This window comes from Pygocentrus nattereri, chromosome 4 (assembly GCF_015220715.1).
Source record: "Pygocentrus nattereri isolate fPygNat1 chromosome 4, fPygNat1.pri, whole genome shotgun sequence".
Classification (NCBI taxonomy): Eukaryota; Metazoa; Chordata; class Actinopteri; order Characiformes; family Serrasalmidae; genus Pygocentrus; species Pygocentrus nattereri.
In genome coordinates this window covers 47,227,426-47,238,922 of record NC_051214.1, presented here as the reverse complement: position 1 = coordinate 47,238,922, position 11,497 = coordinate 47,227,426, and the positions used below count along the sequence as shown (strand labels likewise).

Genomic DNA, 11,497 nt, shown 5'->3' with positions numbered 1-11,497 from the left:
AAATCTTTGAGCTGCACGTCAGAGTCCGGGTTCTAATCTAAAATCTTTGAGCTGCACGTCAGAGTCTGGGCTCTAATCTACAATCTTTGAGGTGCAAGTCAGAGTCCGGGTTCTAATCTACAATCTTTGAGGTGCACGTCAGAGTCCGGGTTCTAATCTAAAATCTTTGAGGTGCACGTCAGAGTCCGGGTTCTAATCTAAAATCTTTGAGGTGCACGTCAGAGTCCGGGTTCTAATCTAAAATCTTTGAGGTGCACGTCAGAGTCCGGGTTCTAATCTAAAATCTTTGAGGTGCAAGTCAGAGTCCGGGTTCTAATCTAAAATCTTTGAGGTGCACGTCAGAGTCCGGGTTCTAATCTAAAATCTTTGAGGTGCACGTCAGAGTCCGGGTTCTAATCTAAAATCTTTGAGGTGCACGTCAGAGTCCGGGTTCTAATCTAAAATCTTTGAGGTGCACGTCAGAGTCCGGGTTCTAATCTAAAATCTTTGAGGTGCACGTCAGAGTCTGGGTTCTAATCTACAATCTTTGAGGTGCACGTCAGAGTCTGGGTTCTAATCTAAAATCTTTGAGGTGCACGTCAGAGTCCGGGTTCTAATCTAAAATCTTTGAGGTGCACGTCAGAGTCCGGGTTCTAATCTAAAATCTTTGAGGTGCACGTCAGAGTCTGGGTTCTAATCTACAATCTTTGAGGTGCACGTCAGAGTCTGGGTTCTAATCTAAAATCTTTGAGGTGCACGTCAGGGTCTGGGTTCTAATCTAAAATCTTTGAGGTGCACGTCAGAGTCTGGGCTCTAATCTAAAATCTTTGAGGTGCACGTCAGAGTCTGGGTTCTAATCTAAAATCTTTGAGGTGCACGTCAGAGACTGGGTTCTAATCTAAAATCTTTGAGGTGCACGTCAGAGTCTGGGCTCTAATCTAAAATCTTTGAGGTGCACGTCAGAGTCTGGGTTCTAATCTACAATCTTTGAGGTGCACGTCAGAGTCTGGGTTCTAATCTAAAATCTTTGAGGTGCACGTCAGAGTCCGGGTTCTAGTCTGCAGTTTTTGGCGTGCACGTCAGAGTCCGGGTTCTAATCTAAAATCTTTGAGGTGCACGTCAGAGTCCGGGTTCTAATCTAAAATCTTTGAGGTGCACGTCAGAGTCCGGGTTCTAATCTAAAATCTTTGAGGTGCACGTCAGAGTCCGGGTTCTAATCTAAAATCTTTGAGGTGCAAGTCAGAGTCCGGGTTCTAATCTAAAATCTTTGAGGTGCACGTCAGAGTCCGGGTTCTAATCTAAAATCTTTGAGGTGCACGTCAGAGTCCGGGTTCTAATCTACAATCTTTGAGGTGCACGTCAGAGTCCGGGTTCTAATCTACAATCTTTGAGGTGCACGTCAGAGTCCGGGTTCTAATCTACAATCTTTGAGGTGCACGTCAGAGTCTGGGTTCTAATCTACAATCTTTGAGGTGCACGTCAGAGTCTGGGCTCTAATCTAAAATCTTTGAGGTGCACGTCAGGGTCTGGGCTCTAATCTAAAATCTTTGAGGTGCACGTCAGGGTCTGGGTTCTAATCTAAAATCTTTGAGGTGCACGTCAGAGTCCGGGTTCTAATCTAAAATCTTTGAGGTGCACGTCAGAGTCTGGGTTCTAATCTAAAATCTTTGAGGTGCACGTCAGAGACTGGGTTCTAATCTAAAATCTTTGAGGTGCACGTCAGAGTCTGGGCTCTAATCTAAAATCTTTGAGGTGCACGTCAGAGTCTGGGTTCTAATCTACAATCTTTGAGGTGCACGTCAGAGTCTGGGTTCTAATCTAAAATCTTTGAGGTGCACGTCAGAGTCTGGGTTATAATCTAAAATCTTTGAGGTGCACGTCAGAGTCCGGGTTCTAGTCTGCAGTTTTTGGCGTGCAAGTCTAAGTTGAGTCATCAGTCTGATTTGAGTCTTGTGTCTCTGGCATGAGTCTGAGTTTTTAGTCTATTGGGGTGCAAGTCTAAGTGAAGCTTTGACTCTGTCAAATGCGGTTGCAGGTCACAGTCGAGATTCTAGTCCAAAGTCTCTGGGGTGCAAGTCCAAGTTGAATCAACAATCTGATTTGAGTTTTGCATCTGTGGCATGAGTCTGAGTCAAGTTTCATGTCTATGGCGTCAGAATAGAAGTCAAGTTTTCATTCTGAGGGTTGATTCTGAATCAGAGTCCAGATTCTAATCTAAAAGCTTTGAGGCGCACGTCAGAGTCCAGATTCTTGTCTAAAGTTTCTGGGCTGCAAGTCAGAGGTGGAATCGCAGGAAACGGCGACGAAAGGACCAGCAATGACTGGTTCAGCCATAGACTTAACTTCCCGCTGTGTTTATCCCTGTGCGAGAGACTCCAGAGCGATTTTAACTTCTTTAGATGTTCAAGTATGTAGTACATAGCCTAGAAGACCTGACTACTATATAAATGGAAGAGTTTTGAGGGTAATTAACCGATTTATTTATTTATTTATTTATTTTTATTTCGATCCACTCTTGGCATAAATACTAGCTAAATCACTATGGTTTAGTCTAGTTCCAGTGGCTGCTCAGTTTAGGCTATAAGCTCAGTGGTTGGCTACATTAGTGATTAGATGAGAAATTAAAGTTGTGTTATTTATGCATAACATACTGCCAGCATACCAAAATTCACTGATAACTAGCACTGATAGCATATCACATATCACAATAACATGAGAAATCAACATACATTTGGCTGGATTTTGTCTTATTAACAGTTTGGTAGAGATAGACTTGTGTGTTTGGTTGAGATGATGCCACACTCGGTATCAGGACCCTGTAATATTTGAGGGAAAGTGTACACAGAACAAAAGGTATTTGGTTTAGAACATTTTTGTTTACTGCGTGGTCCAACAGCAGCAATTTCCAAGAAGAATTCCCAGAATTCCTTATTCAGGCGTGTTGCTGATTACAAAATCACAGGTCTCTTCATACAAGACCATTTTGCACCATTAGTTATATAATCTATAACGGGGGCAGTCATGGGCTGGAGGTTAGGGATCTGGCCCTGTGACTGGAAGGTCGACGGCTCGATCCCCAGGGCCGACAGTCCATGACTGAGGTGTCCTTGAGCAAGACGCCTAACCCCCAATTGTTCCCCAGGCGCCGTGGATAGGGCTGCCCACCGCTCCGGGCAAGTGTGCTCACTGCCCCCTAGTGTGTGTGTTCACTAGTGTATATGTGGTGTTTCACTTCACGGATGGGTTAAATGCGGAGGTGGAATTTCCCTGGTTGTGCGATCAAAAAAAGTATCACTTAATCACTTCAATGAATGCTTTTTGACTCCCTTTGACCACCACAACATGAAAATCACAGCCAATCATATTGTGCAGCGTCATGGCTGTTGTTTTTACTGGCTCAGACACATAGTGCCAGCCCCCAGTCTGTCCTGGTCAGAGTGAGCTTTCTGCTCTGGTGGTTTAACTTCGCTTATTGTTTACTGCACTGCTCTGACTTTAGCTGGAACGGGGCTCAGACAGTGGTTGTTGCTGCTTTAGTTATGATGTAAATGAGGTGAAAAAGAGAAACAGTCTCTAAGTGTGAAGCAAGCAAAACATATCTCATTTGCAAGTTTCCACTTCTGGTAAAGCCAAACTTTATTCAGAGAAAAATAAACTCTTTTGGGTTTTTTCTTTCATCTTTAAAGGGGGAGACTTCCAGGTAAATGGGTTAAGCTACTTCTGATTGTAAGATGACTCATACAGGAAAAGGATGTAAAGAACTATAGACTGACAAAACAAAACACTGGCAAAAGGACCGGCTTTTAATAAGAATATGGTCAATCTTAGTCAATTCATTGGTCAGTTACTTAATCAAAATATTAATAAATATAACAAATCATGTTTATAAATAATAAATATATTCAATTATTAACCAGATATCCATGACCCAGAAGGAGAAGTGGCTTAGGAGGGTTTGTGTGTGTGTGTATTAATCAAATATGAGATTTTCTTCTTTGTCCATTTCGAGCTTGTTAGATTTATGATCGAATAGAAAAACTTGTTTAAATTTTAATCCAACATGTGAATGTCTGAGACAACACGGACAAGTTGTTGTTATTATTAATATTAATAAATGGTTTGTGTTGCATCTTTCCTTTGCTTTATTATTGCATTGACACTGCACACCTGATGAGATCTCCAGGCTTTGTATTTTATTGCTTGGTTTTAAAACATTAGGTTATTAAAAGGTATAAATATCTGCCTCTCCACCGAATACACTTCATTTAAGATGAACGATTGGAAGATGCATTGACGTTGTTAACTTGATGAAAGAACAATATACTGCACTGTACTTTTTTCCAACAGGGTACAGGGCTTTTCATAAAGCCATTGCCTATATTATCAACAAATCAAAGGAAATCTTCACAGCCAAGCCAGATACGTATGATGGTCAGAGCACTTGTTTACGCAGATGGTATGATCTCAAACTCACGAAAGCCAGAGTCGCTGTTTTGCTCTTGCTTTCTTGGGAGATGGCCTTTTGTTCATTACGATTAAATCTGCAAAATTTGCCAAAACATCTCATAACAAAACCACACCAGAGGGCATGTGTATGGTCACAAAAGAGCAGAAGACTCTGGCTAGCAGAGGGCACAGGAGGGAAGAAAGAAAGACTGCAGTGCTGTTCTGAGTTAAATGCCATTCATAGTGCTGTGCAGACATTTTTGGAAATGATTTACTTCCTTTAATAGATTAAATCAGTTTACTCAGTCCTTCATTTAGTAAACCAATGGAATCAATCATACACTGAGTTCAGTCAATTTAATCAAATCTTGATTGAATTAAATCAGTTTAATCAATCCTTACTTAAGTTAAATCATGTTAATCGATCCATCATTGAGTTAAATCCATTTAATCAATCCTTACTTAAGTTAAATCATGTTAATCGATCCATCATTGAGTTAAATCCATTTAATCAATCCTTAATTGAGTTAAATCCGTTTAATGCATCTTTTATTGATATTGAGTTAAATTGGATTAATCAGCCCTTCATTAAGTGCATCAGCTTGAACAATCTTTATTTGAGTTTAATCAATCCTTACTTAAGTTAAATCATGTTAATCGATCCATCATTGAGTTAAATCCATTTAATCCATCCTTAATTGAGTTAAATCCATTTAATGCATCTTTTTTTGACATTGAGTTAAATCGGGTTAATCAGCCCTTCATTAGGCAAATCAGTTTGAACAATCTTTATTTGAGTTTAATCAATCCTTACTTAAATTAAATCATGTTAATCGATCCATCATTGAGTTAAATCCATTTAATCCATCCTTAATTGAGTTAAATCCATTTAATGCATGTTTTTTTGACATTTAATTAAATTGTGTTAATCAGCCCTTCATTAAGTGCATCAGCTTGAACAATCTTTATTTGAGTTAAATCCATTTAATCAATCCTTAATTGAGTTAAATCCATTTAATGCATCTTTTTTTGACATTGAATTAAATCGGGTTAATCAGCCCTTCATTAGGCAAATCAGTTTGAACAATCTTTATTTGAGTTTAATCAATCCTTACTTAAATTAAATCATGTTAATCGATCCATCACTGAGTTAAATCTGTTTAATCAATCCTTAATTGAGTTAAATCCGTTTAATTTTAAATCCGTTTAATTAACTTTAATTGACATTGAGTTAAATCGGGTTAATCAGCCCTTCATTAGGTACATCAGTTTAAACCGTCTTTGAGTTAAACCAGTTTAATCAATCCTTCATTAGGCAAGTTAGTTTAATCAATCCTTCACAGAGTTAATTCAGTTTAATCATCCTTCATCGAGTTAGGTCAGTTGTGTTGCTGATGGAATTGATCCCATCCTGCAACAACTGGAGCTGGAATTAAGCCTCTGATTTCATGACCACGGCAAGCATTAATACAGTCTGCTCCCTTTTCTACTGAATTCGTGTTCATTTGTATTCATTATAATTGTCTTACAACCAAAACAGACTTACTGTCCAAATAAACAGCTGTAAGTCTTTACGATATACAACAATAACTCCACTTGCACCTGCCATGAATCATTTAAGTGTGTGTGGGTGTAGCACCAACGTCAATGTGCTTCCGTCAGACACACATCAAAGAAAATTTGCAAGGTAATTTTTCTGTGCCAGAGTGGTGAATGTGCTGGTTCTACTGTGCTCAGTGGGGAGGTGAGTTTAATGGGGCGCATTTGTTAGAGGAGTATTGATGGATGGATTTAATGCCACGACTTTAATGCCCACAGCATTGTCCTCTACATTCCTCTTCATTTCAGTGTAACTGCTGTTTTTTGTTATTCTCATATATTTGAATTTTATTAAGTCTGCTGTTGTGTGAGACTTTTAAATAATTCTGCTTTTATCAAATTCATTAGAATATAAAGAAATGATCATTTATTCCTGTATCTGCAGTCAACAGACAGTATGAAACTGATAAAAATATTACTTTTTCATCCAAACTAAAATTCTGCTTTGTATATATTTGTTGAAAGTGTTTATTTGAGTTGAATGATAGGATTAAATTGCCTGTACCCACATGTTAAACTGACCAACCGTTTTTATAGTGTAGTTACTGAATAGTCTGAAGATGGAAAAGGAAAAAAACCCCTGCAGTTTATGTGGTTTGGGGGAGCTTGTATGTCTTGTTCTGACATGATGTTGTGCCCTGTCCCTGTTGTGATCCTTTCCTGTTTTCTGCATTGTCCCTCGATAATGGAATCAATGGCAGCCTGGAAACCAGAGCAGTGCATTTCAGAGTGAATCGCTCCTGATGTTATACAGCCACCCGCAAAGGTTTGCATCAAATTCCTTCTAATATTGATTTTCTGAGCGAAAATGAAAGTTAATATCTGCAGATTTTAGCGCACAATTCCTGTTCATTTGCTGTGTTTAACATATCAGGGAAAAAAAAAACATGCAGTGTAATATGTGCCATAAGTTGCCACACGTTATGCTTTATTTTGCTTTCCAGTATGTTAAACTCGGCAAATAAACTGCAGTTGTGCATTAAGATGTGCAGAAGTGTGAGAGCATGTAACTTACTTTCACTTAGAAAACAATAACGTGGAATTTGACCCAAAGATTGTTTTTTTACAGCATCAATTTAGCACATAGACTCTCCAGACTGGGCAGTGATTGGCAGGTTTTTAAACTCTAACAGTGTTTACTGACCATCAAACTCTCTCATTTCAAAAACTTGAGGAAGCCAGGACTTTCCATGACCCTGACTTTAAATAAACTGACCCTCTAAACCAGCATCCTGAGCTGCTTATGTCTGCCAGCGCTTAAAATCTAACTCTAGTGGCTTTTGACATAAGATGTTGTAAAAATGTTGCATACTTTGCTCCCATTCAAAGCCAGATTATTTTTCACCAGGTCAAGCGGAACCCCCTCCTCTTTCTGCCCCCCCCCGGGCCTCCATTGTTTCCAGCCTCATTAGCAGCTCTTGGAGGAGTCCGGGGAGAGTAGGAGCTCAGTCTGAAGCGTTCTGGTCACTGGCGTGTTGAGAAGCTCTAGTGCTGCCGGACTGTACTGAGCTGTGCTCTGGTGTGCTATGCCAATCTGTTTGTTACAATGAGGAGGGGAAGTTACGATGATGCTGCTGCACCAATACGACCAGTGAGTAGCTTTAATATGCTAATTTTCGAATGGTAGACGAAGAATCAATCAGCACTTTTTGAATTCAGTCCAATTAATATGAAAGTTTTGGATTTATTTTATATTTTGTAACTTCTAATTTACAGCTTACAGGTTAGGGGAATTCAACATGCAAGGTTTGGGCCTATTGTCTAAATACCTCTTATCTAAATAGTCTGGATAACTTCATAGTAACTATATTTAAGATTCACGTAATTGATTTTTTGAGAAACATTGTTGAATCTGCCTGACTTAAATGGGAATCTTAAAGGGGAAACTGCGGTTTGATGTGAAATGATTCATTGTGGAGAAACCGAGGTGTTAGGAAGCAGGGGTCACCATGACTACAACCATTTTAGTTACTATCCAAAAGCACCAGTGAACCGAAACATGTCTTCTGAGTTTATATATGGTTTATACTTGATGATGATGGTGAAATAGTGGAAAATGTGAAAAAATACGTTTGCTCTGTGGGCCTGTTTGCCCTACATGGTTCTTCACTATGAGTGGAGTTTTAAAAAGTGTTTTAGGTCAAACATTTTTTTACAAAACTATCGTAAAAACGATGTGCCAGACATCAGGCAGTGTATTCATTACCATTTCAAATAATAGCTTTCTGCTTTTAGAGGTGATCGTCTGGTTCCTATCACCACAGTTTGGATTTTGTAAGTTTATCTAAAACAAAGCATTTCACACCAAACCACTCTGAATGCCTCTGTTTACATCTCAACCATTAAATTTAATGCCTATTTTTTTTATATTTACAAGTTGAAAAACTGATGGAATTCCCCCTTTAATTGTAAGCTGTAAAAGCTCTAAACAAGTAGGCTACGTGGAAAATAACTGTATCTGATTCTTCAAAAAGTTTAATATTTCTCAAAATCTTTTGTGTAATATGTGAATCTCAAAGGTAGTATGAAGAAATGTATCTAGAAGTCTGAGCATGTGATGTTGAAGTGACTAATTTGCACAATCGTAGTTACGTGCCTACATAGCAAAAGTTGTGAAATCCACTAACTTTCCTCTGAGAGAAACAATACCAGCAGTGGTTTCAGTGTTTAGATTGGCCTATGTACCATACTTAGTATGATTGAGTTTCTTCTGACAGGATCTTTATCCACTTTTATTTTGCTAAAGTCCGTCACAACACCCAATGTTTATGCTTAAAGCTCAAATAGAGAGAGAGCATTACATCTCTTTAAGACCGTATTGATATTGGCATAGAGATCAAATTCATTACCATGTTTGGTGCCATAATACCAACAGAGATTATATCAGTCCTAGTTTGTAAGCTTGCTTCATCCATGGGTGCGATTACTTTAATCTGTTTAAAACATAAGTTATGCAGCCAGTCATTTATGACAGTAGTGCTGTTCAGATCAACAGATATAAAGCTGTGTGCCATTTGCCTGGTTATGGTAGTTGAAGCCATATTTATTAATAATCTGAAAACATATAACGAGAGAATAGAAGGGGACCTAGAATGGACCCTTGTGGAACACCATAAGCAATGTCATGATTTCTATGAATTAAATAAGAATAAAGCAATTTAGGAATGTTCCAAACAGCCTAGGTTATTTTCATAGATTGGCATAGAGATCAAGTTAATTACCATGTTTGGTGCCATGGCAGTAGCTTTGAAGTATGTCAGAGTGTACTATGTAAAGGTGGGTGTTGTCTGCATAGCTATGGAAGTTCATACCTTATTAATTATTTGACCAAGTGGTTATATACTGTTGTTGTCATGTATCTCCAAAAAAGTAAATTTATAGGGGAAGGCACAAACTTTTCAAACTTGTAATATAAGCTAATGTAAACGATGAAACAGTGTAAATGACATCCATTGCGCTCAAATGATTGAATGAAGAAAAATGACAATCTGCAAAATGGAGATGCATGCTTTTCTTTGGACAGTGGCAATAAATGGAGAAAACATAAGGGGACCAAGGATGGACCCCTGTGGAACACCATAAGGAATGTCGGGGCATTCTATGAATTTAAAACTATTTAAGAACATAACTTTAAGAACATTTCCTAACAGTCAAACCTATTTTCAAATGGGGAGAAGGTCATGTATCTCCTTTGGGATGTATTAATACTAGCATAGAGAACAAGTTGGTTAACATGACTGGTGCCATCATATCAACTGACAGTAGATCAGTCCTGGTTAGTAAGCTTGTTTCACCCATGAGTCTCATTAACTTAATATATGTAAAATGTAGCTTGCAGCTTAGCCATACAATATTACTGACATATTAGAATTATAAGTCTGTGTTAGTGATGTTTAATTAGATTTTAACTGAACACTTCTTACAAGAATGGGTAAAATATTAATTTTGCTATTATCACTCATCTCAGTCAGTCGTTCAGTCAGTTTTTGGCAACCTAATAAACAGCAACAGCTTCTTAGCATCATGGGAACTAATATATGGTCTTATTTGAACAATGTTTCTCAGGTAAAGGAGGACATATCAAGTAATATTGTTGATTTGTACTTTAAGACTTCAAAATCAAAAAGTACACACAATTTCCTCACTACAATTTCTCTCGTAATTTTCTCTCTGTCTGCATTGGTCCGACCAGCAAGAAGTTCTGATTTCTGTTTTAGCCTTAAATTACATTTAAGAATTTTATTCATCCGTATTGGCTATTCAATAAATCAAAGTGTTTAGGACAGTGCTATCTGTCTCAACAGATAAAAAGCTGGATATCTTCTACATAGCTACGAAACATGACACCATATTTGTTAATAGATTGACCAAATAGCGACACACAGAGGGAACAGAAGAGAACCAAACATGGACACCTGTGGAACACCAACACTAATGAAGTACTTTTAATGAGTTAAATAAGAATAAAACCACTTAGTGTAGCATTAATGTTAGCCTTACAAATATATTGATTATGGCTCTTTTATATACACAATTCTTTAAGGAGTTGGCAAAAATAAGAAGTAGTTTGCCATCTTGAAAAAGCACAAACTCAAATTGTTGTTGGAAAAGGGCTTTAAATTGTACATATCTAACTATATTTACTCTGAAACTGTATGGCTTCCCATGCTTGCTCACTGAAGGAGTGGCAAGCTCTCACACGACCGCCTGTCTGTCTTTATTAGAAATTGTCCAGGCACAAAACAGCACGAGTAGAGTAGCATAAAACTAAAGCCAAGCAGACGTGACCGAATTACAGAAATTTGTCATATCAGTGTTTTTAAGTTCTGTATGGTTTGGAGACTGTGGCTCTGTCTAAAAGACAGGAGGCTGAGCTGGAGGTGGCGGAGATGAAGATGCTGAGATTTTCGTTGAGAGTGACGAGGCTGGACAAGATTAGAAATGAGCAGATCAGAGGGACAGTGAAGGTGGAGCAGTTTGGAGATAAAGCCAGAGAGGCCAGGTTGAGATGGTTTGGACATGTGTTGAGGAGGAATAGTGGATATATTGGTCAAAGAATGTTGGAGATGGAGCTGCCGGGTAGAAGGAGAAGAGGTAGACCTCAGAGAAGGTTTATGGATGTAGTGAAGGTAGACATGGAGATGGTTGGTGTGAAAGTAGAGGAGGCAGTGGATAGGGCAAGATGGAGGCAGATGATCCGCTGTGGCGAGCCCTAAAGGGAGCAGCCGGAAGAAGAAGAAGAAGAAGTGTTTTTTATGTTCTGTGTCCATGATGGCTGGAGGAACAATGCTTTGGCTGGTTAACTGTATTTGGTTAATGGGCAGAATTATGTAAATAGTTTTTTTAATGCTATCATTGTATTATGCTAAGAGAAAGAACTGTAGTGGTGCAGGGCACTGTAGAGCAACTTAAGACATAGTAAATGTAGGCAGTAAAAAAGAAAACTTTGAAGCTGTGCTGTGAAGTAATTGAT

At 38.5% G+C, this 11,497-nt stretch overlaps 1 protein-coding gene across 2 annotated transcripts in view; it reads left to right on the top strand.

Moving 5' to 3' along the window:
• Positions 1-7,485: 7,485 nt before the first annotated feature.
• The window catches only part of tagapb (T cell activation RhoGTPase activating protein b), a 30,833-nt gene continuing 26,821 nt past the window's right edge, over positions 7,486-11,497 (top strand). For both annotated transcript variants that reach the window (XM_017695662.1, XM_017695661.1), the window contains exon 1: positions 7,486-7,615. In XM_017695662.1, the coding sequence (XP_017551151.1) occupies positions 7,571-7,615 (45 nt within the window). In that variant the 5' untranslated portion in view covers positions 7,486-7,570. The remainder of the gene's footprint in view (positions 7,616-11,497) is intronic.